At 43.6% G+C, this 25,449-nt stretch overlaps 1 protein-coding gene across 1 annotated transcript in view; it reads left to right on the top strand.

Moving 5' to 3' along the window:
- Nucleotides 1-2,509: 2,509 nt before the first annotated feature.
- The window catches only part of rnf220b (ring finger protein 220b), a 30,964-nt gene continuing 8,024 nt past the window's right edge, over nt 2,510-25,449 (top strand). The window contains exons 1-6 of the mRNA XM_031864288.1: nt 2,510-2,594; nt 3,803-4,414; nt 23,156-23,282; nt 24,196-24,238; nt 24,327-24,419; nt 25,240-25,282. Coding sequence (XP_031720148.1) covers nt 3,823-4,414; nt 23,156-23,282; nt 24,196-24,238; nt 24,327-24,419; nt 25,240-25,282 — 898 coding nt within the window. The 5' untranslated portion in view covers nt 2,510-2,594; nt 3,803-3,822. The remainder of the gene's footprint in view (nt 2,595-3,802; nt 4,415-23,155; nt 23,283-24,195; nt 24,239-24,326; nt 24,420-25,239; nt 25,283-25,449) is intronic.

The raw sequence follows: 25,449 nt of genomic DNA, 5'->3' as shown, positions 1-25,449 counted from the left end.
GACTGAACTGTTAAATTGAAATGATATTAAAATTGCGTGGAAATGATTCAAAACTCAGATCTGTGAGACAGGACAGAGGAATGTGACCACGCTGATGAAGCAAAGACACCTAAAGAGACCAGATGGAAGCATAAACAGCATACATTAAGATGTAACGCTCAGTGTGTGTGTGTGCATGCGTGTCTGTATGGCAGTCAAGAAGACAAGCCAAGTGACTCACCTCCTGCCAGAAAATGAAGACATACAATTAACATCATATCCCATCATCCTCAGCTGAGCGGGCAGGCCTGTAATTGGCTGGCTGACCAGCCTGCGTGGCTCCGGGTGGCAATTTATTCTGGGAGCCATGCAGTTTACCCTGGGCGGCTAACGGCCCCTGTGCCATAACCTGGCTGAGGCAGCGGGGACATCATTAACACTTCACTGGGCCTGCAGGACACACACCCATCATCATCCACTGTACACCACCCACAGCCACTAGCACAACGGGGCAAATTGGAGGAACAGGGTGGAAATAATAATCAGAATGTCAATGAGCCACTTGTGGTGAGTGTGTTTACTGATCAACTTGCAAATGAAGGTATTTTTGGCATGTTTAGAATCCCGGTTTCCTAGAAAGCCTCTGATTATTCATTTGTATGGAAACAAAGGTTACCCTTGCCCTGAGCAGACTTTATTTTGAAATTCAGCCCCCGTGTTGTCTCAGTCTCATCTAACCCTGGACTGTGAGTTTGTCTGTTTTACAGTGTGTGTGTGTGTGTGGTGGCATGCGGTTGTCTAACCCCAAAACAATGTGTGAGGCTCCCTAAGCAGAGTAATGACCTTGCCTTGTCACAAGGAAGACATGTGTTACATGCTCCCATATTGGTCCGAGGGCAAGACTGCTACAGACAACGTCTGGACTCTGGTTTATGTGTCCATATCCAAGGTCTGCATCCGCCGTCTGGCCCTCCGCCTCCTCGCCCACCGGCTGTCTTTAGGTGTGAGAGGAAGCGGCTCACATGGGAAGTTTCATCTCAGTGATCACTATATGGATGTAAGGTGCAGATAAAGTGTCCAGGTAATATCATGGTTCTCCTCAACGTAGGCAAGAGAGTCAATATTTGTTTTTTTTAAATCCCAATTATCCAGTTGTTTTCAGGCTGAGTTAGCGCGCTGAACCCCTCTGATTTCCAGCTACAAGCCTTCTCCTTGTGTCCTCTTCTTGGCTGTGATATTCCCAATTCACTCATTTCCTATCTCGGGACTCTTTCTTGCTCTCTGATTGCACACACACACATACACATATGCACGCACACAGGCTCACAGCCAAATGGCTGTTCATTAAAGACAGGGACCTGAGGGGAAGCAATCGTCTGAGAGAAGGAAATTGCGTGTCACATTAGATTAGCAGTGTAAAGCCTCTGGATTGGCTCCGGGGAATAAGGAATTATTTCAATTACATTATTTCAAAAAGTCTTTAAGCAATACCAATACCGATAAAAACAAATTAAGAGTGATTTGGGCTGATTTGTGGCGCTCTGAGCTGTGCTTTCTGACATTGTGCTGGAAATCACATATAAATAATGCAGATATTACGCTGTGTCTAATGTGTTGGAGTTGAAAGCAGATTATCTGTGACAAATAATACCATTGGTTAGCATTGTGTCTCATCAAAAGGGAATGTTCCCAAGTGTCAATCAAACATGCTGGAGACTGTACAGGCTCAGTGAGCCACCGAGGAGAGGATAACTCCATCACCTGCCATTCACAGTAAGAAAGCAGTGACACACGCACACACACACACACACACACACACACACAGGGAAAGTGATGACCTGGGGGGGGGGGGGGGGTTAACTTGTACCTATGCACTGAATTTAAGCTTTTTCTTCTGGAGAAATGTCTTCAGATTTGATCCTTTCTAATAGATTTGTTTGGTTGGATGTGATCCTCCAGATTTGAAAGTGTTTTCAAATGTAATTCCCATGAAAGTCATGTATCATTGTAGACTAATGAGATAATGATCATTATAAGAAAGGATGCATGAAGAATCCAGATCTATATTTTTTTATTCTATGTTTGCAGGTATATGTTCTGGCACCTCTAAGTTGTCTTTTCTTTGGCCAAACTGAATACTGTATTTTTTTTTCTTTTGAATCAATTTCACTCTAACACATGAGGGCAAGGAATTGAATGTGTCCATCGAGGGGGAGAGAGCAGCGGAGAGGGGGGGGGGACTACAGAGAAAGAGGGCAGGGAAAGAGGGAGAGGGGGGGAAGAGATTGTCACACGGAGCGCATGAAGGAGAGACCAACAGAGACCCGCAGCCAGTCCACTCACTGATGCTCTGATCCAGCCCAGAGACGCAGCGACTAACACCCCTCTAAACTCCACACATCTCGGCGGCCACTCACTAGTCAACACTCGCAACATCTGGAGAAAGACTGGAAAAGCCGACGCTTCCCGCAGCTGCACGTTTTTTTTTTCCTCTCCCCTCTTCTCTTCTCACTTTCCTGCGCGACCGGGAGAGAAAGTGCAGCGTCCTTGAAATTTAGAAGTTGAAAAGAAGGAGAGAGTTGCTTGACGGAGAAATAAATCTCGCTCTCCACGCGGTAAGTGCCTTCTGATCCTGCGCGATAACGCAAGTGATTACAGCTTAGTTTGTTTTAATTGTTTTAATTGGTTCTTTGATTGCCATGTGTTCTGTCGGCTGTGAAGCTTTGTCGTAGTTTTCTTTTCTTTTTTCTAAAGTGAGGGAACTTGTGCGCTTCGGCTTGAAAACTGTTCTCGGGTTCGAAACGACGTAAAGACTTTAAGACAATTTGAATGCTTCGAATATAACAGGGTCAAAACTTGACCTTTGCGCTCCTTAAGTCACTGTTTTCAATTTGTTCAGGACAAGTGTTTTGGGTGGACATATGTCTGTCACTGAAGCGCGCAAAATTTCATTCTGGTTAATTTAACAGATGTTTATTCATTAAAAGAAAGTAGTTCACTGAGGAGAATCAGAGTGCTCTAAGTTAACTTTCTTATTTCGGTCTTTCCCAAGAAGCAATTATATTCATTACATTCCAGTTTAAGAAACAGGGAACGAGCTAATTAGTTGATGGAGCTGTTTTTTTCCACCTAATATATTGTTGTTCAACCTGTTTCGTAATATTTTAAATTAGCTGTAATTAATTCAACTCTTTTTATCCTTTGATGTTATTGTGCAGTTTGGCGTTTCACATTTTAGAACAGAAATGTTAAGAAACTTCTCTTCCGGGATGCTTTTTTCTACTTAAAAAGTCCCACTTCACAATTTATTGTATTGGACAAAAACTCATAACAGACAATGTATTGATTTACTAATTTAATTAATTTATTACACAGGAAACAAAATGACGTTTTGGAACGATTTCCCAAATGTAATTACCTTACTATCAAATTTAACTTTTAGGCTTTGGTTACGTGTGTTTTATTGTCAATTTATTCCGTCGTAATTATTTACAGGCACAGAAGGCCTCCTCCAACACTTTTCTGTTGAAATTAGTCCAAAACTGTAGTTGTAAAAATGCCTCTAGAGTTGCAACTGGGTGTGTTTTTTTTGGCATTGAGGATTATAAAAAAAAATTCCCTGTTAACTTGTAAAAATGATTTCTTCCTAAGAGAGGTCACATTTATTATTACAATCAAGCAATGGTACAAAACAATATTTTTTTTGTATGTCTTTTTGTAAAAAAAAGAATCTAAAACTTTAACGATTTATAATTTATTTTCGTGTCATAGCTCAGCTTTTTACACCTCAGCACTCTCCTCTGACTCTGTGTCATCTCCTCAGGACCACCAACAGGGAGGTGAATGGACCTCCACCGCCCCTTCAAGATGGACAGCTCCTCATACCTGCCAGCTCCACTGGCCTCCCCCGCCCTGATGGTGCTCGCCTCTACTGCAGAGGCCGGCCGAGACGCCTCTGTCCCCTGCCAGGCTTCCAGGCCCTTCGGTGTCCCAGCCTCCGTGGAGAAGGACCTCCACCTCCCTTTCCCCTCGGCCTCTTACACATTCACCTCCATGTATCAGCGCCAGGGCCCCATGTCAGGCACCTTTCCCTCCCGAGACTTCCCAACCTCCCTGCTCCACCTGCACCCACAGTTCACCCCACCAAACCTGGACTGCTCCACCCTGAGCATGCTCAACCACAGCGGGGTGGGCGCCTTCCGACCTTTCTCCTGCCCGCAAGAGGAGAGGGAGTCAGGGCTTTACCATTCAGCTTTCACCCCTGCCAAGAGGCTGAAAAGCTGCTTCCCGGAGGTGGAGGGGAAGGAGTTTGACTTTGGCTCCCCGGGCGGCTCGCTCAAAGCTGGGGAGGACTTGGGCAGGAAGCTGTTCTCCATGTCCGGCCTGCTGTCTGATGGAGAGGCATCATCGAGCCCGGAGGAGCGCAAAGAGCACAGTGAGTACACTCGAATCACAGACGCATCTATGTACACATCTAAAGCTCACGCACAGTCACTGATCTCACACCTTTAAAAAATGCAGGAAAATACCGAGTTTAATTGGCACATCAAACACCTTGCTCACCCTGACATGACATGACATGGCAGGTCAGATTTACATATCCTCTACAGCTGCATCGACTAATGGTGACAAATTGAAAGGAGCCTCTGTGAGTAAAGACGTATCTGAAAATATTTTCCCTTTTGCACTCTAGTCTTTATCGTAGTTGGACAAAGTGTTTACAGTGACTGGCTGTGACTGACTTTGACACAAATAAATTGAATAGTGTCACTTATTCAGCTTAGTGATCATTAGCCACATATGACCATTAGGCCTATTGGAAGTCAGACTTTTCTTGGCGGCTGAGAAACACAAATACATCGGAGCGTGTGGAGGGTTGACATAGGAGGAGTGAGAGTTGGAACGAATGACACCCTGTCAGAGATAACGAGGTGGCAGAGATAGAGGGGAAGGGATGGAGGAGGATAGAGAAAAAGATCGAGGGAGAGGGAGAGAGAGAGAGACGCGGCGATGCGCCTCAGCCTCAGCTTCCCAACGACAACCCTCAGCTCAATATGGCCGCCCACACCAGCCGTCTGATTTGTTGACAAATGAGTGGGAGAGGTGTCAGTCAGTGCGCCGTGGAGGGAGAGCCGCTCCTCATTACTCCCAGGGATAATTGCCCAACGACGCGGGGGCACAACACTCGCCTCAGAGGGAGAGGGGGTGGGGAGAGAGGGAGCCGGAGTCAGGGAGGCAATGCTAGGCATGATGGGAAATCAAACCCCCTCAGTGGCGGTCGCCAAGAGAAGCGCCTGACAGATGAAAGGGACCAGAGAAAGACAGAGAGGAGAGAGAGAGAGCACCCGGCAGATCAGAGGGGAACACCATTGAAAATAATGACAATGAGAAGGGTGGGGGGGTGGAGGGGCAGAGATGGAGAGGGGCGAAGGCAGGAGGGGGCGACGCTGATACGTGCTTTCATACATATCACCTAAAGGAAACTTTCATCCCACACATAAAGGGCGGGAGCAGGGACGAGTTGTCTTAAGAAAAGTTTGGATTGTGTGCCGTGTGTGCATATCTGTGTGTCTTTGTTGAAACTTGCTGATTTTGTTGCTGGTTGGTGGCTGAGTGACAGGGCCAGGGAGGCGGAGTGGCAGGAAGGAATCTCAATATGGAATTTTAATAAGGACGGGAAAGGAAAGAGATGCCAGCCAGCATGCTGGCGTGAGAGGTGTGTCTGTCTGACAATGTTTGCTCTGTGCACTCGTGCATGCGTGCTCCCCTCACCTCCTGATTTTGGGAATCTCATTTGGGGAATGTTGACAAGGACAAAAGACGGGGAGGAACAGAACATGGGGAGCATCTCTCCTCCAAAAAAATGAGTTTGGAAAAAAAAAAAATGGATCCGTGCACATTGGAAGCTGCTTTTCCAGCTTTATCCAATTAGATTGGAGCTCAGGCAAACTAAGAGCTGTAATGCAATTGAGCTCCCAGCACTTTTCTAAGTCTGACATACACTTGTTCCTCTTGACTGGGTAACAGACAGTCACTTCAGGACCAAAAGTCTTAACTGTTAAGCTTGAAATCTTCTCTGGTAGTGAGAGTGTGTCTACTGCTCGCACACTGCTGCAGCGATGGCAATGCAAATACTCACTGAAGTACAAACTAAACCATAAAAACGTATACTTTAATACTTTTTAAGTTTTCTTTATAATAGAAATGACCTTCTGCGTTGGGTTGTTCTCCCCGTGTCTGTATGGGCTTCCTCCATGTGCTTCAGTCTCAATGTCAGGTATTAGGAATATGCCTGACGCTGCCCTTAAGCAAGGCACTGTCCTCAAAGCCGGAGTTGGTCAGTTACACTTTGTGTCAGTATTTTTGACCCTGGAGTGAAATGCTGATGCTTATGTCGGCTGTCCTCTGACATGCCACATAGTCTCCAGTGCTGAACACAGGTGACCAAGTGCTGTGGTTGCTCTCACGTTTCCCTTTCAACACAACATGCACCTCCTCCCATCACTGCCAGTGGACGTCTCCTTCCGTCCATTTAGTGTCTGTCTCCTGTCGATTTTCCCTCCCAGACTTGCCTCTGTTTTATCAGGGAATGTCTAAGACGCACGGTGTGCTCTGACAGCTGTTCAAACAGCCACGCACGCTTTCAAAGGGCAGATGTCTTCACTGGAGCGAATCATGCTTATTTTCCTCAGGGAGATGCTTTCCGCTGCAGGCCTGAGCTGGAAAGAAAATGGCCCTTTACCATAAACAGGAGTTGGGGAAACCGGAGGATTTCAGTGGCAAACACACCGTGGCCAGACGCTCACGGAGTGGTGTGTGTGTGTGTGTGTGTGTGTCTGTATCTTACTGTGGTGGCAAAGCTGAGTTAGAACTCTGATAACTGGAGACAGATGTTTGAGAGTTGTGATACTTGTTAAATGCTAAACTCCTGGTTGTGGCTGTCAGAAAAGTGAAAACCTTCACCTGCAGAGTAGACAAAGAGATCCACGAAGGCCACCAAACAGAAAGTAGTCAACTGTTGTCCAACTGGCAGTATTGCCTATTGTATCAGTGAAGTCACATATTTAGTACAGCCTTCTCACTTTTACTTTCTTGACTGTAACCAATAACTGAACTGACCAGGAGCCAGTTTCGTGACAAAACTGCAACAAATTGCGGTAAAGCCTGCGATTCTCTTGCATCTTCACGCACGAGTCGTCGCAAATATACAGTTTTTCTTGATTAGTGAAACTTGTCAAAATGAATTATTATTATTGCAAATTTGGTGAAAAAACCAACCTGCTGACCACGCCAATGCAAAACTTTACAGTGTCAGTTGTAATATTTTATCATTTGTATTAGCTAGCATACAACTGGATTACAAACAGATTCACACAGTCACAGAAATTACAGTGGCGTTTTACATATTGGTCAATCTGTGATATTTAAAAAAAATTCTCATTCAGTCTCCTGACCTGTTGTTTTTAGCATCATTCTCATCAACAGTAAAGCATACTGTACATGCACAATTAATGTGAGTGTTATTATTTACGTGTGTATCACCTGTGTGAGTCTGCGTGCGTCCACTTTGGTAAAGCGAAACATGAGAGCTTAAATAGACTAGTAATAAATGTGACTACCGATATTTAGCATTTAACACGTGGACGAAAAGGCGCCGAGAGACTCGCCAAATCTTCACCCGAGCGTAAAGAAATCCTGCAGGAAGTTAATAGAGGGAAACATGTAAGTGTAACACACATTGAGGATTCTCCACCAGATGCGCTCAGAGTGTAAGTGTCCTCTGCAGTCGGTTATTCATGGGTTGTTAGCGGACTAGTGCGCCGCCCGAACAGAATCAATATTACATAGATTCATCTTAGATTCGGCACATGGATTATCTCAGTGGTGAAGTTTGAAGGCTTTGAGCTCGTTCCAGACACAGCTTACATGCTTTGTGTGCGCAGTGTTTGCATGCGGGCACACGTTTAGATTGATGTGAGTTAGATCTTAGTATATTACTGCTGCCAGGAGCTTGTTTTCATTCTGTCATTAAATCAGTAAAATGATCACAATTATGCTGTTGCATGGTTTTCACCCACCAGCGGTGCATGTTTGTATACTTATTATACACTTATTGGTGCATATATGTTTGTACGGTATATTGACATGTCTCTCCTTCACACACACACACACCAGGCCGTATACTCTAGCTGTGTGTGCTGATGTGATAACAGGGAGGCCGTCTGTGCGCTGTGTTTTCTGTGTAGCAGTCGTTGACGGCTGCTCGTATTGAGTGGAGCTTCCTGCTGAAAGACAGTGTTTACATCCCACTGGCAGGCCACAGGAGATCAATAGCAACCACTCGATGCTCATGCATACACATATAGTATCCGCTGCCCACTATTATTCCCAGGGTGTATACTCCTTATCAGGCAGACTTGCGTGTGCACTCCATGCATCAACAGTCACACTCACCATATGCTTATGCCTAGTTTTTTTTGTTTTCCTTTGTTAGGGATATTGTGTCGGTGTGATCTGTCATGAACTGAAGTAATGTAGTAGTAAGAAGGTGTTGGCCGATAGAAATTAAGATGGAAAAAGAAGAGACAAACAAGCATCCACAGTGGACTCATACTAAAGTATTAAATGAAATCATGACAACTTACAATATTGTTTTGTAAAAAAAAGTACAGTTGATTTGAGTGTTTTTCATCTTTAATCAGTTTAAGACCAACAAGCTTTGAAAGTGAAAGTCAAGACAGTGAAAGTCAAGATGCTAAACTCTTGGTTACAGTTCAGTTATTGTTACCTGACATCATCGCATACTGCAGCCACTGAGTTGTTCATTCTCTTTTTAAAGCTACAATTTCCCAAATACGTGACATGTGCAACAAGCTCTTGTACTGGCCACACTGGTAGTCTTGTTCTTGATATCAAACTCTCAGGGAGGAAGCATTACAATATTAATGGTGGTTGTGTTTGATGTGAGAGCACGCCGCGGTTGACTGTTCCCCCTCCCGTTGTGATGGTAGTTTGTTCTCCTAATGTTCTCCCAAGTAAAAGGCTTTCATCCTGGCGGGAGGGGAAACTCTTCTTGGCTTTTTACCTCCTTCCCTTCATCTTATAAGTGCTGGAGAGAGGGAACATGTACATTTTTTTCCCCATGTTGTTAGATTTACGCGTTGTCTTAATACGTCATTGTGTATTTGTGGATGGAGTGTGTGTGTGTGTGTGTGTGTGTGTTACGGCCTCCATGCTTGCCGAAGGATCTTCAAATGTTTCAGTGTCAGGCTGTGGACCACACGGCTTGTCGGAGACAGTAGGGATTTCTACAAGTCTGGCAGAAGGCTTTTACAGTAGCGTGGCGAAATCTGTATGTGGGTGTCTGCGAGTAGGGGTCTTTTTGTGGTGACCATCAGCACCTGTTTTACGGTCAACATAATGTTCTGCCGAAATATGAGTCACAGCACATCTTGTAGTCGCTGCGTCGCCTACTGTGATCGAACAGCGCTGCCTGTGTGTAAAGAGAGGGAGGGAGGCTCGAGTGTGCTGAGAGAGAGAGAGAGAGAGAGAGAGAGAGAGAGAGAGAGAGAGAGAGAGAGAGAGAGAGAGAGAGAGGGTCATAAAGAGTGCAGGGCCCAGGGGTCGTTAAAACAACAACCTTGTTTTAACAGAGGCCATCTTTCCTTCTTCCCTTCGCTCCTTTTTCCCTATTTCCACTTCTCTCTACGCACCTGATCGACTTGCATCACAGCTGCCTCTGATCTCACATCAAAGACCGTGTGTGTGTGTGTGTGTGGGAAAGGCTTGGCGTAATGGCAGAGGGGTTATGTCTGTAGAGTGAATCGCAGAAATGACACACGCACATGCACAGCCTCCGCTCTGTCCCCGGAGCCCAACAAATCAGTCGGACAGATAGAGAGGGCAGGGAGGCCAAACGCTGGGGTTAAACACATGCTGCTGAGGAGCAGTGCACCCAGACAGGAAGACCACAGCTATCATGCACTTACATAAACATATATGTAGATGTGTGTGTGTGTGTGTGTGTGTGTGTGTGTGTGTGTATATATATACAGTTGTGTGAAAAAGTGTTTGCCCCCTTCCTGATTTCTTATTTTTTTGCATGTTTGTCACACTTAAATGTTTCAGATCATCAAACAAAGTTAAATATTAGACAAAGATAACACAAGTAAACACAAAATGCAGTTTTTAAATGAAGGTTTTTATTATTAAGGGGGAAAAAAAATCCAAACCTACATGGCCCTGTGTGAAAAAGTGATTGCCCCCCCCTGTTAAAACATAAATTAACTGTGGTTTATCACATCTTTGGAAAGCTGAGTTCAATTTCTCTAGCCATACCCAGGCCTGATTACTGCCACACCTGTTCTCAATCAAGAAATCACTTAAATAGGACCTGCCTAACAAAGTGAGGTAGACCAAAAGATCCTCAAAAGCTAGATCATGCTGCGATCCAAAGAAATTCAGGAACAAATGAGAAACAAAGTAATTGAGATCTATCAGTCTGGAAAAGGTTACAAAGCCATTTCTAAAGCTTTGGGACTCCAGTGAACCACAGTGAGAGCCATTATCCACAAATGGCAAAAACATGGAACAGTGGTGAACCTTCCCAGGAGTGGCCGGCCGACCAAAATTACCCCAAGAGTGCAGCGACAACTCATCCAAGAGGTCACAAAAGTCCCCAGAACAACATCCAAAGAACTGCAGGCCTCACTTGCCTCAATTAAGGTCAGTGTTCATGACTCCACCATAAGAAAGAGACTGGGCAAAAATGGCCTGCATGGCAGAGTTCCAAGACGAAAACCACTGCTGAGCAAAAAGAACATAAAGGCTCGTCTCAGTTTTGCCAGAAAACATCTTGATGATCCCCAAGACTTTTGGGGAAATACTCTGTGGACTGACGAGACAAAAGTTGAACATTTTGGAAGGTGTATGTCCCATTACATCTGGCGTGAAAGTAACACGGCATTTCAGAAAAGGAACATCATACCAACAGTAAAATATGGTGGTGGTAGTGTGATGGTCTGGGGCTGTTTTGCTGCTTCAGGACCTGGAAGACTTGCTGTGGTAAATGGAACCATGAATTCTGCTGTCTACCAAAAAATCCTGTCGGAGAATGTCCAGCCATCTGTTCGTGACCTCAAGCTGAAGCGCACTTGGGTTCTGCAGCAGGACAATGATCCAAAACACACCAGCAAGTCCACCTCTGAATGGCTTAAGAAAAACAAAATGAAGACTTTGGAGTGGCCTAGTCAAAGTCCCGACCTGAATCCGATTGAGATGCTGTAGCATGACCTTAAAAAGGCGGTTCATGCTCGAAAACCCTCCAATGTGGCTGAATTACAACAATTCTGCAAAGATGAGTGGGCCAAAATTCCTCTACAGCGCTGTAAAAGACTCATTGCCAGTTATCGCAAACGCTTGATTGCAGTTGTTGCTGCTAAGGGTGGCCCAACCAGTTATTAGGTTTAGGGGGCAATCACTTTTTCACACAGGGCCATGTAGGTTTGGATTTTGTTTCCCCCTTAATAATAAAAACCTTCATTTAAAAACTGCATTTTGTGTTTACTTGTGTTATCTTTGTCTAATATTTAAATTTGTTTGATGATCTGAAACATTTAAGTGTGACAAACATGCAAAAAAATAAGAAATCAGGAAGGGGGCAAACACTTTTTCACACAACTGTGTGTGTGTGTGTATATATATATCTCCACATGTGCCTTGTGTCACACACAGACCTCATTACAGCATGTCACTTGTGCTTGCTGCAAGTCTCCCAGCTGTGGAGGATCTTGACAAAAGCACGTCAAAGGCATGCCAGGCGTGATAGCTTTACTTCCCAAATACATGACGTCCTGACATTATTCAGTGGCTTCTTAAGCAGGATTGGCAGCCATTGTATATTATCAAATGTGAATTTTTATTTTTTTTGCAAAGTTGTTGAATTTGAATAAAAGGAAGACATCTTTAGGGAACTGCGGAGATTCTGGGTGAAAGAATGAAAATATTGCATATAGACTCATTTTCTCCTCTCCCTATAAAATTGACAATCAATAGTCTCCTTTATAGCAGCACATTTAGACTCTTAGAGAGAAAGTTATTTATAGTATGCGCATGTGACAGTTCAAACAAGTTAAAGCACAGGAAACGGTACAGATTACTTACACATGCATCCTTAAAGATCCACTTATCGATTTAGTCACTTCCAGTGCTGTTCGCAAACTCCCATCAGTCCCGGTGCACCCCTGCCTTAAAGGTCAAAGTTTGCCAGGATTGACCCTTCACCCCGCTGTGCAGGGGTGTAAACACTCCCCCAATTCTCCACAGAGAATAGCATTGGGTCTGGGCCATAAATCACAGGCCTGATAATTGATAGGAAAACAGCAGTCCAGCAGTATATAACCTTTTACGTGTCGTCTCAACTCTTTATTATGGTGCTAATGAGTGGCCGTGGATCAGGGTTAGAGCTGCCAGCAAAGGAGGTGCTGGTGTGGGGGGGTCACCTCAGTAAAATACAGGCTACACACTCACTTGTAAGGCACACACACACACACACACACACACACACACACACACACATAAATACATAAACACAGGAACTCCGTGTGCACTTAACACAGGTGCACACACACACAACAGAGGGCAGGCAGATGCTCAACTACACACAGGAAGGCACTCACACTGAAGAATATGCGCATATGCAAACATTCCCTCACACACGCATGCATAATATGCAAACACACACACACACAGTGGCTGGCAGACTCAGCAGTGTCCATTACAGTCTGCCATTAGTATGGAGATTGTGCTAATTGTCCCCACAGACCACACAGGCAGCGCTCAGCAGTCCCGCTGTGAGTCTGTGAGGCTGAGTAAGAGCAGGGACTCTGCCTCACACATCCTATTGTCTCGGTCGTGACCCTATTAGTGCAATTACAAATCAATCACTGAATGATGATGGGATACATGCTGTGGATTGTTTCAATGCAAATGACACCATTATAGCACATCAAGTTGCTATGCTACTGTAACAGAGTTTCCCAAATGGAAAGTCACACAGCAGCTTCAACACTGTAACATATCCTTGATAATCCAGTTCAGTAAGCGACCTGAAATGCCACCAGTGGGATCATCAAACAAGTTTTTAAAGTTTTTTTTAAAACTTCAATAGAATTGTTTTAGAATTTTTTGGATTGGAAACAGGTGTCTAATTGCCTGTTGTGACATATTTTCCATCATTTTCCTTTGACCTGAACTGATTCTAATGCTGATTCTTGAATCAGAATCTAAATATGCATGAAAAAATAATTATGTACATGTTTTATGACAAAACATTTGCATATTGTGGGTTTAAGAGGAAACTTTAATGTCTTGTAAAGTATAAATATACTGTTGTCAGAGACATTTCCATTCTATAGCCACCAAAATATGATATATTAGCTTAAATCACGCTGGGAAAGTATGTATATTACTCTCTTAAAATAATGTTTTCAGTCAAACCTGTTTAAAACATGTGTTTGTGTCGTATCACTTCAGTATTTTAAGTCTATCGTGGTGATCCATAGTATTTTTCATAAAATGACATATGTTTTAATATTGAAAATAAATACTATAGGGTATTTCACTTACTTTTATTAAAAGGGGCTTTAACCAATACTGTGTATAACCAATAATTGCTTTTAATTAGTTTCAACTTGAATCACAGTTTGAAATAGCTGCTTGTATCTGAGTGGACTCCTGGACTCTATCTGGTTTTGCTCTGGGTGGGCTGGTTCAGGGTCCCGCAGACTGGAGAGGGTCCAGTCTCATTAGCAGCGTCTCAAAGCTCCTGATCAGTCAAGTAGAGGAGATTGAACTGTGAACGGCTCCTGTGTGACCCCGCTGAGCGAGAACACAGGAGAGAAGATCTATACCCACTGGCGCTGCCACAGGCCTCTTTGTTCTCCTGTGTTTGCTGACAGGGGAGATCGGAGGGGCGTATTGACGGGGGCTCACACTGCGCTGCGCTCACCGGGGCTGCACAGTCCAAGTGTGTAAATGATACAAACATGAGCACATACACACATTTCTCTCTCTCACACACACAAACCAATACAATGTGTGCATGTTCACACTCTTAGCTTCACTTCACACTTGCTCTTTGACAAATCCATCTACACACACACACACACACACACACACACACACACACACACACGTAATAAAACTATCACAACAGTGATTTCTAGTCTGACGTGGCGGGTCGTCCCTCCACTTGAGAGTTTTGTATTAAAGCTCAATACATCTTTCTCTCAACAAGCTTTCAGGGTCGAGTGGAGTCAGTCTGGTGCTGGGATACCACACACAACATGCAGAGATGCCCTTTGTACTCAAAAGAAAACAACCATAAAGGCATTATTTACTGCCCACCTTTGTTTGCAGTGTAAAGCTTACACCACACAATAGATTTCAACATTTAGGCAATTTACTTGAAACATTTTTTAAGTATAATTAAAAGTATTTCATCACATAGAGGGGGACATAATAACTTAAACAAGTTTACAATATTATTTAATTCAACACAACAGACCTGCAACAAATATTTTACTTTGTGAAGTTCATAATTATTAGTTGATTATTAGTTCTACTGTACGGCCATTTTGGGTTAGGCTCAGGTTGAATTGGATTGGAAGTCTGTGATTTTATGTTGCACGTTGCTGTCATCTTTCGGGGCCGTCACACTCTGGATCACATGAAAAAGAGATTACAAATGAGTTATTGTAGTTATATTACTGTAACATCCTTAAAATTGACCGAAAATTACAGAAAAGCAGCTACAAGAAAGTTTCATAAAATGTTCATATTTTTATGTGAATTGTATATCTGTCCATATAATGTAAATCTGAGACTTTTCTAGGAGAATAAAAACATCTGCTAAAAATAGTAATTTACATTTACACAAGAGCTTTCCTAGATATTTAAAAAAATATATCCAAGATTTCTTCACCTTTTAATATGAAGTAATCTTCAAAGCTAAGGGCTTTAAATGCCCCGATTCCTCTTTCTTTTGTGTGTGTGGGTTGCTGAAGATAAGCTGCTCAATCATCTGTATCTTTCCACTATTTGAAGACAAAACCATCATCATCTGCCATAATTGTTTGCTCATCCAGGCAGACACAATAACATCATTTGGGAAGTGTGACTAACCCAAACACAGGTGTATCACAGAGCGCCAGGTGCTTGTGGTCCTCTCGGACCAGCAGCAGTCAACACTGTTTCTGACAGTATCAGATGTTATCTGGAGGCGAGGGGGAGGCAGATGGGTTATCTGTGATGATGCCCGCTCATGAGTCTGAAGGGAGGTGTGGTGTCTGGAAAGTTCTGACTGGAGGCCTGCTACCCCTGCTATTAAGGCCCAATGCGGGGCTTTAAACCCGGCATGTTTCCTGCAGAGGGAACACAACAATTTAGATTTTCTTTGAAGTGTGTTAGTGTGTCCCTTATGGTAAAGGCTTCCACGCCCACCTGCACTGCACAAAATGTATGTGGGACAGGTGTGTGAGGGTATAGCAGGTGGGAGTGTTTTCTTTGGTAGAGCAGGACAGTGTGTGTCAGCCGCCCCAAATTATCAGCTGAAAAGGAAAACGGACACAAAAACAGAAAATTAGATACCTTGCATTTTCTGGCAATTTTTGAGTGGCAGTGTTTCTTTTGTTATTCTTACAGATTTCTGGCAAAACACAGAGAAGCACTGCTATAATACAAACTTTTAGTAGGAGTAGTAAGGCTCTCACTATGTTGCTTGCTCTTATTTTGGGTGTTACTCTTCTCTGCTCTCTGTATTTCCTTCCTCTTCTCTCTCATTCCTTTCTTTTATTTGTCAAATGTGTTTTTACTGTAACTGTGTTTGTGCTCCCGCAGTTGGGGCAGTTTTCCATGAAGTGAAGCCAGTACAACAGCACTCAGAGCACGGAGAACCCACAAGTACACATAGTTAACATAGTGAAGAATGTACAAGCTGACAAAACAAATCACAAGAAAAGTACATAAATGTAATGATTTTGAAGAAAAGAATGAAAGGGGACCAAATTGTCCTAAAATCCTCATTTTCCTATAAAGCAAACCTGGTGTAATGCTTTACTTAAGGTGGTTCTGGTGTTGTAATAAAATTCGTCATTCCTCTCTTTTTCCTCTCCTTTTCTTTTAATACTTTCCCTTTTTCTACTCCTTTCTTTCTTCACAGCAAACTCATTTGGAGTCATAATGATACGTCTTATGTTGAGATTGTTGTGTTGAGATGTATGCAAATAACTTTACTTTAAACCTCTCACCACCATCTGGGAACCTCATCTACGTTTTCAGAATGTGCCTCGTTCACCTGATAGTAGCAGCAAGAACGCAGTAAATCCACTCTTTTCCCTTTCTAAAAAAACCAAACATCGACTGTTAGTGGATGTGTTCAAGGAGCTCACTTTTTCTTTTATTGAGTCTCGCTGTTTTTAAATTGCCAAAATGGCGCCGTGATGTTTGTTTAGGGTGTTTAAGAGCATGCGACAGAGAACCTGGTTCGTGTGCCTACAGCGCTGAATGTGTCAGAGTTGGCACCACAGTCGCCTAATGCAAAAAGCTCAGGCGGGATCTCTGGGGAGTATATTTTGGGAAATATAAAAAACCGCACAGATGGAGAAGCAGGCGAAAACTAAAGCATTGTAAGTTACAGCATGCAAGGGAAGAGCTCTCTGTTTTGGACACTGCTGTAAGAATTGGTCCCAACGGAACAATTATATTGTCAGAAATAATTTTTATAGTCTGTACAGTTGTAGGACCTGTAGGAGTCTTGCTACAATTAAACTCTTCAGTGAGTTCAACACACAGTGACACACTGTTTGTCCAAGACTGTTTAGAAAAGTTGAGTACTTGATGCAAGCAACGGAGCGATCCTCTCATTTTCTCCTTATTAACCACTAATTGGGAGAAAGAGCAAGAGGGGAAAGAAAATGAGAGAGAAGTGATGAGGAGACGGTGGAATAATAAGGGAGAGAGAGAGAGAGAGAGAGGAAGAGACACACAGAGAGAGTATTAATGTGTATTAATCAGTGGTCCGGCTAATAGAGATCTGTATTTCTGGAGCCAATCTAATGAGCCTCTAATGAGGGATTGTGATCCGTTTATTAGCCTCTCTCTCTCTCTCTCACTCTCACACTCACCCACTCACTCACTCACTCACTCACTCACACACAAAAAGAGTGGTCGAGACGATCGTGACAGGAGTAATGTATAGTTTTAAATCGACATGTTTGCTTCAACCCACGCAGACATACAAAAAAAGAAAAGGAAATATATTGCAGCAATCACGCCGGTACATGAAATATAAATAGCTCACAGCAGGCTTACACATGACTTCATGAGTTACTTACTTCCAGAGGAAGGCACTCATTGAAATCCCACAAACTTTGGCAGTGGGTTCATTGCTGCTCAAATTGTTAACAAGCGGGGCGTGGATGTCGCCGTTTTCTGAAAATGGTAACTGTTCAGGAGCTAATAGAAGCACCATTGTGGTTTCACTACTTTCTGGTTTCAAAGTGTTTACCAAATCCAATTGTGGTCGATAGTTTTAAAACCATAAAAGACTGTATAATCACCCAAATGGGATGAAAATGTATAATGTGACTGAGGAAAGAACTTTTCCCTCCTGGCAAAAATGAACTCAAGTTAAACCGATTATGGCAATTGATCGCCTGAAGTATGTTGAGAGAGGTTCAAGTCATGACAGTGTGATGTAGTATGACAGTGCTGGATCTCTGTATATTTCAGTCTGTCTAGCGAGTGCAGGTTGATGGCATCAGACTGAGTGACAGGCCACCGGTGAACATCTCTATCGATGTCCGCTGTCAGTGGCTTCTTGATCCAACGCGACAGCACTGACTTTGACAGACAGCAGTCAGCAAATGGATGTCAAAGTCTGGATTTGGCATTTGCTGCCCAGAGTATGAGCTCGATTACATCTCAGCTTTTAACTGCTAACGGTAGATAGATGAGAGTGTGAATAAGGAGAGAGAGACGGGGGAAAGACATGCAACAAAGGTTCCTGGTGGCCCCAAACTAGGTAGGGGTAAGCTAGGTAGATGTCCTCATGGTTCCATGAGTTTGGACCTGATTCAAAACAAACATACCCCACATTTTAAAAAAAAGAAAAGACTGGATCTCAGAGAAACCAGAGGGCCTGAGAATAATCAGGCCTGTTTCACGATGCCCAAACAGGACCTGAACAGACCCAAATAAAGACAGAACAACACCTTGTTTGTCATCTTTGTCAGTTATTTGCAAAAAAGATGTAAACTTCCTTATACCAGTACTTTCTCTCTTCTTTCTCATGTCGGCCATTTTTCCCATTTCTCCAAGGTTCACACACCATCTCTCCTCTGCTGATAGGGAGTTTGCTTGGACCCACTAAGGTAGAAACACAGACCCTAAACCTGCAACAATAAATTGGGACCTTATCTGATCTAGTTAGGCTGATTGTAGCATGGACTTGTTTGGGTATCAGTAACAGAACCAAGCAGACCTCTTGACTTCATTAATGTTGTAAAAGAAAAAAAGGACACAATTGGCATTTATAAGCTCTGCAGCCAACATGAATCAGCAGACTTGATGTTTTTCAGATATCTCAGTCTTCAAATAGACCTGCAGATATTCCCCCATGATGTGGCTTGTAAGTAGCCTCATATTACCGCAAATACCCAAGGACAGTCCTAACTTTCCCCCCTGACTTCCACTCCCTCTCTCCAATCTGTAAGTCGCAATCAAAGATCATTGAGCCATGCATCTCAATGAGGGCCAGATTGATTGGTTGGAGCGAAGCGGAGGCAGGGTTCGATCTTTGCCCTCAGGTCCTGAGAAGGGAAATGTGGTCACAGGGAAACAGTCGCACAGCTACCCAGTCCACTCTCCATCAGTGAGAAGATTGGACACATACATGCTGGGCCACGCCCGCACCTGATGGAACAATTGTGATGACTAATGGAGAAGATGAGAGAGAGAAAGAGCGAGAGAAATTGGGGGTTTGTGCGCTGATTGACTTGTGGTCAGAGAGGTTATGTCCATTGATCTGTAGGGCAGAAGAAAAGGGATTTGGCCTGAGGTGCTTCAGAATCAGTCTATTTGGGGTTTAGGATTTCTGTTCATTCCCACCAGGAGCTTTTTCATCATCTGACTCCCCAGGAGTTACAACTGCCGTCTCCCGTTGTCCACATAATGCACAGAGCACTACAGAGGCCAAAGGCCAATCAATGTTCTACAAGAGGTTGATACAGATCTTATTAGTCAATGAATGATCATTAGTGGTCTAACGAGGCATTGATTTGTGGAAGGGCCAAAGGTTGCGGTGGTTGTGGTGAGTGTCTTTAATACATTAAACACAATTGATTGCAGAGTAGGAGGGATATTTTTGAAGGATGCTGGAATTAGATTGGACGGTTAGATTTGAGGTCAGGCCAGGAGAGGGAGTGTGTCTTCATCGGCCGTTGAATGTGGTTAGGATTGAACATGGATCCAAGCAGCACATTTGTATTTCGTGTATTACCGGTCTAGCAATTCTGCAATTAATAAAAAGCAGATATCTAGAAGTACGAATTCAAAGGCAACTAAACTTGCTGTTTCAAAGGCTGGAGCAGCAGCCTTTGAAAGCTGAGGAAATGACTCTGCTCATAGCAGATGTGTTACTACAGGGCCTATTATGTTGCTCATTAAATACCCAACCTCTCAATAGGCCATTATTTCCCCAATAAAAAACAAACGGCGGCCTGCATACTTTTCCCTCTCCCCCCTCCGCTTCAGAGGTTAGTTCTACCTCACAGATGGCAAAAAACCCTGACTAATATCCTGCATGTGATGCTTTTAAATAGGAAGCAGGCCGCGGGATAGGGTGGGGTACAGGTGTGGCAGGAGCCAATGGCTTTTATAGCCCTCCATCTCCTCTGAAAGTGTGCCAAGGACCTGCCTACACAACCCACCACTGCAGTGTTAGCCGCCAAGCGTTAACTTTACTCCCCCCGCCAATCTCTACATGCCTACTGGTTATATAGAGTCTGTGCTTGTTATGACTTTATAGAGGGATTTCTGATGTGCTTAGAGAATTGTTTGATGATTGGGATAATGATGCAAGTTGGAGTGAGATGTCTCAGCACTTTATTGCCAGTGAACATACAGAAAAACAGACCCAGCCAATGCAAAACAAGCGCCACATCCTCCACAAGCTCTCCCGGATGCTCGCTTGTACGTCCCCTGCCATTCAAAGCCGTCCAATCCTCCTCACGTCAATCAGAATTATACCACGTCCACAGGTTTGTCACCGGGGGACGTCACCATGTCTCCCCTGCAGAACAGCCTTTTTATGCCCCAGCATAATGTCAGCGGGTGACATCCAGGCCTGATGTGATGTGGCATTCACTAAAGGTCACGTTAGGCATCTCCGCTCCGTCTGCATCAGCAGAACTGGCAGCCGTCATATGGGCGCTGGAATCGGCCATTACCCAGGCCCTCGGGGGGACTCGAAGATTTAAGGATTTGTCAGCGGGATTCTGATCTCTCTGTTGCAGTGGCGAGCACTGAACGCAGGACAGTCACAGTCCACGTCTTGATGCAGAACAACAGAAACTGGATTTGAGCATCAATCATACAATGGGGGACAAGGACGAGATCTTGTTTATTTGCAGAACATGAACTTTACTATCTTGTGATGCTCCTGATAGTGGAGACACGGCACGGACATATCGCAGCGCTCTGATGGCTTATTCGCCCCAAGGGTGTGTTCTCTTCAAATCCATGGGGAGATAAGAGATTGTATTCAGGCATGTTTGTGTATGCTCATCTGTGTGATTCCTTCCAGAAAGGTTTTCCACTTGTACATAAAGCACCATTGTAGTCCAAATTGGTGCTTTTATTTTATTGGGAAAATAGTGTAGTCAATCTTAAAGTGACGACAAAATAAAGATAACAATGAAATGATGCCTTCAATATAGCCAAAGAAGCATCCTCCCAAGTGGGAACAGTAAGTGAAGCGAAGAGATAAAATGACAGCTGGACAAAGGCAAGTCATCCAGGAAAAGAAGGTCCTGAACTGGCGAGACACAAAGACAGAAAAAAGGAAACAATCAGAGACACAGTGAATCCATTTGGAGATGAGCCAGTCGAACTCAGCACAGCCCGGCCAGAGAGGGCCAATCCATCCGAGCCAGTTGCCGTAGTGAGGGAACAGTTAACAAGCCCCACAGGCAGGTTTTACAGCCCCCTGTTGTGTGTCTGAGACCCCCCAGGCTGAAGAGGGGCTGAGGCTGACTGATACTGACAGGGTTTATGTGGGCAGGGGCGGAGGGCAGCGGGGGGATGGAGATGTGTAAAAAGGTGGTCATGAACCAACAACTGTCACTTATGAGAGCACAGCACAAGCCCAGAGTCAGGCTTCAGCAAAAGCATGTACACACACACGCACACACTCATCCTTATATCCAAACATGCCCGCTCATAATTAGATCTGATGTTTGTGTGGGACAGAGGTGAAGGGTGGGGGAGAGGCTGTAGTCGGAGGAGGGGGGCTTATCCAAAAAGTGGACCAATAAAACACCTAAAAATCAAATCCCATTGCTCTTATCGCGGCGCCATTCAGAGACGTTATCTGTCCAGGTAATGTGGTTATAAATTCAATTTCAGCCCAGAGATTTCATTGTTTACTGATGCCTGCATGTTCCGGGCGGCAGAGCGCAGAAAGCCCGGGAACGTTCGATGCGTGTCGGGAAAAGTCATTTAGACTTCCGCGAGGGGATGCAAAAAAGGCGAGAGAGAGAGAGAGAGAGAGAGAGAGAGAGAGAGAGAGAGAGAGAGCTGTCACTCCTCCAAGGACACCTGACTCCACTTTCTATTTTCCATCCCATGTTTTATTTAGAGGCCATTTTGTCCTATTTTGTTCCTAATTGTGGGGGCTCACAGCTCAACTGATGTTAGGGGACGGCACTTGCCGACAGACATCTGAGCTTGTCATGTCGCTGGTCATTTGGAGTGGAGCCGGGGAAAAGTGTTAGTCCGGTGTTCGGATAATAAGGTCCTTAATTAAGGAAGTTCAGTCAGTCACATTGAGGGGGAACTGAGAAACAGTCAAAAAGACTAATCTGTTTGTAATGTCCTGTATTAAAACGTGTTAAATTGTGATTGCCAGCTCTGTCATTGGTTTTCCATTGACTGTGGAGTGATGGAAATTAGGTGCATCTTGCCTACTAGCTCTCTACATGTGATTGATGGCTTTCAGGAGTAAATCACCTCATCTACTAGGTAAAATCTTGATATAGTAGAGCTCCTCAGGCTCCCAGCTGGCTGCTTATGGCAGTAATCCATCAGTGGGGCCCAATGGGCCGAGTGGCCCTCCTGGGTAATGTTCCTATTGACAGCCTATGATGTCAACACACTGACAGCAGGGGGCCATAGCAGTCCGTCTATGTGTTTATATGTGTGTGTAACCTTATTTTACTCTCACTGCCACTGTATGTCAATAGTACAGATAGGCGACTGAACGCGCACACACACAGCGAAGGCTGTTATCAGCTGCAAAAATCCTACAATAGGTGTCATGGTGGTCTAGAGAGTAAGATCACCGGTTCAAGTCCAACTTGAGGCCTTTGTTGAAAACTGGCTACCATCAAATGAGGACAAAATGCTCAAGAATTGAATTTAAAAAAATGTAATATAATTCACAATTCTGATGTTTTTTGTATTATCTAATGTTTGTCCTTCATCAATGTATGAAAGTTATCCCTGTCCGACCAGAGTCACACCTTCCTAAGAAGGATGTTTTCAATTTATCCTAGCGCACAATTAAACAACGTTATTGACGGCCAAATGGTGTGTCGCTTTAAATGTGGCTGCCTCAAAGAATTGTGTGACGGTATTATCTGCTTCTCTTTCGTAAAGGAGGGTCTAGTGTATCCTATGCTAAAGGTGATAAGAAAGGAAGCATTAACGCACCTTTCCTGAGCATTTAGATAATTCAAACAGCTCTTATCATTGTTGCCACTTTGATCATCTCAGGTCACTCAGTTAGGAATCTTTCTAAGCAAAAACGACTATTCAACCGCCATCGTAGGAAAATCCTGATACGCTTTTTTTTTCTTGTAACATCTCTTTTAACTCTCTCACTCTCCTTATTATCCAGGCAAAGTGAAGGGTCTCTATGACGCTCAGGCACCAGTTTGTCCAGTCTGCCAGGCGATTCTGCGACCAGGAGAGCTGCAGGAACACATGGAGCAGGAGTTGACCGAACTTGCCCAGATACATATCAGGTATCATGATCTGATCTCACTCCATTCACATTATAATTCAGTGAATCTTCTTCCACTGTCTTTATTCAACATTATGTGGTTTTATCCAAAAACCTCTTCAGGGCACCGTTGACAATCACATCTTCACATCGTACCTCAAACCATTTTCTTTCTTCTCACTTCCTCCAGTTATCCATTTTTCATTTTCTTCCTGTTTTGCGTCCCAGACTTTCTATTTCTGTTCAGCTTTCAGGTGATAATAAACGTTGACAGATTTTGTAGCCAGAGGGATCTCCCCTCCCCCTCCCCCCCTCCCCACCATTTCCTTTAGTTTCCCCAGGTGGTATCTTCTGTCTCCTCTGTCACCTGCGTGCAGTGTTTACAAGCTGCCTCATTGTTCCCTACATATTTCATATTAAAGCCTCCGGCCTCGAGGCGACCAATCACACAGCGGGTGGATAATGTCCTTCTAATGGCTGCTTTGAGCCCTAAGCACACACACACTTGCAGTGTAAAACATACACACAAGGACCAGGAGTGCACACACACACAGACACACACAGACACATTACCTGCTGCTTAGACCAGAAGAATGATTCCTCCAATAAAGACATTACACTCCAAATCTGCTTAACGACCGCTCCGTGGACAGTAATGGTTTCAAATTGAACTTGGCCCACGGGGACACTGTATGTGTGTGTGTGCATGTGTACAGTATCTGTGTGATAGACATAAAGTGAGAAAGAGTAAAATGAGGTTATACACAGACTCAGACACAAATTCAGACAAGATAAAAGCAGACGGTATTCACAAGATGACATTTAAAAGACAATATTGTGTTTGTAAATTGAATGGGAACATAGTGTAGTTGACTTTGGTGTGTACATGTGTGTGTCTTGTGGGCTTTTGTATGATTTTCCTCTTTTCTCTGCAGTGTCACTCCAGTGCAGCACAACCACCTCATAAGGACGCCGAAGGTAAACAAGTCGGTGTCCTCTTGAGTTGAAAGAGAACAGTAGCTGTGATAGTTTCTCTGACTGTCTGTTCTTTCTCCTTTTTCTGCAGTCTTTGTCGCTCTCGCTTCATATCAAGCGCGAAGGAGGTTCCCCCACCTCGCCCCCTCGAACATCTGAGGATGCCCACTCCGACCGATACCAGGTGAGGTTGAATGATAACTAACCAGTATCAGATTATTAGGAGTTTCAGATTCACAGAGCAACATGATTGTATATTTTGTGTTTCCACTGGCGCTCAGATTTAAAAGTAAAAATGTGTGAATGCACGCTGCTTTTCCTAAAGGTGTACAGAAGCCTAATAAGCCAGAACAAGAGTTAATATTTAGATTATTTATGTTAATTGGTGCTTGTCAGTTTTTTATACTACTTTTTTTAAATATGACTTAGTGAATCAGTGCAATTTTTTAAATCGTTTTTCCTGTATTTTATATACGTCACTTTCAAATGTGTGGACTGATACTTTCAATTCGGACACTTTAAAAGCACTGAACAACTAGTAGTTAGCAGCAGCATAAAAACATTGTTTTTCTTTCTGTTGTGGCCCAGGTTTATGGACTGGGATTGATCAAATGCTGTGCATACACTCACCACAACACTTATAAATAAAAGGTTCATCACGAGTCAATTTCATTTATATAGCTTGAAAAAATAAGGGCTTTATAAACTCGTGATTCCACAACATAAAATGCAGTATTAAGTAAATATAGTACAAACATAGAAAAATAAGTAGATATTAAGCATACAAAGATGATTTTCTAATGCTGCTGAATTTGCCGTCTTTGCTCTCTAATAAAGGTGACTATAGTAAGAAATAAAGATGTCACTTGTATTATTATCCTACTGCTATCTACTGTGCTGCTGTTCATTTATTCCAGTAGACATGTGAATGAAAGATATTGTTCAAATCCTACTTGAGAAAAATATATGAAACATTCTGATGTTGTCCTTTGTGACTGTTGCAGACGTTTCTCCGTGTCCGGGCCAACAGACACACAAGACTAAATGGTGCGTTGATGCATGCAGAGTGGACTAAATGTTGTGTTTCATAGCTGCTGTCGTTTAGAGGAAGCTCAGTACGGTGCACTGTGTCAGCTCTGCTGTTTTAAATGGCTTTGAATAAAGAAAAGAAACAAAAGTAAGGACTTATACTTTCTTTTGTTCACACTGATGCG

This window comes from Anarrhichthys ocellatus, unplaced genomic scaffold (assembly GCF_004355925.1).
Source record: "Anarrhichthys ocellatus isolate YVR2014 unplaced genomic scaffold, GSC_Weel_1.0 scaffold30, whole genome shotgun sequence".
NCBI lineage: Eukaryota > Metazoa > Chordata > Actinopteri > Perciformes > Anarhichadidae > Anarrhichthys > Anarrhichthys ocellatus.
The sequence above is the reverse complement of the archived record's forward strand: the minus strand, read 5'-3'. Positions and strand labels throughout refer to the sequence as shown.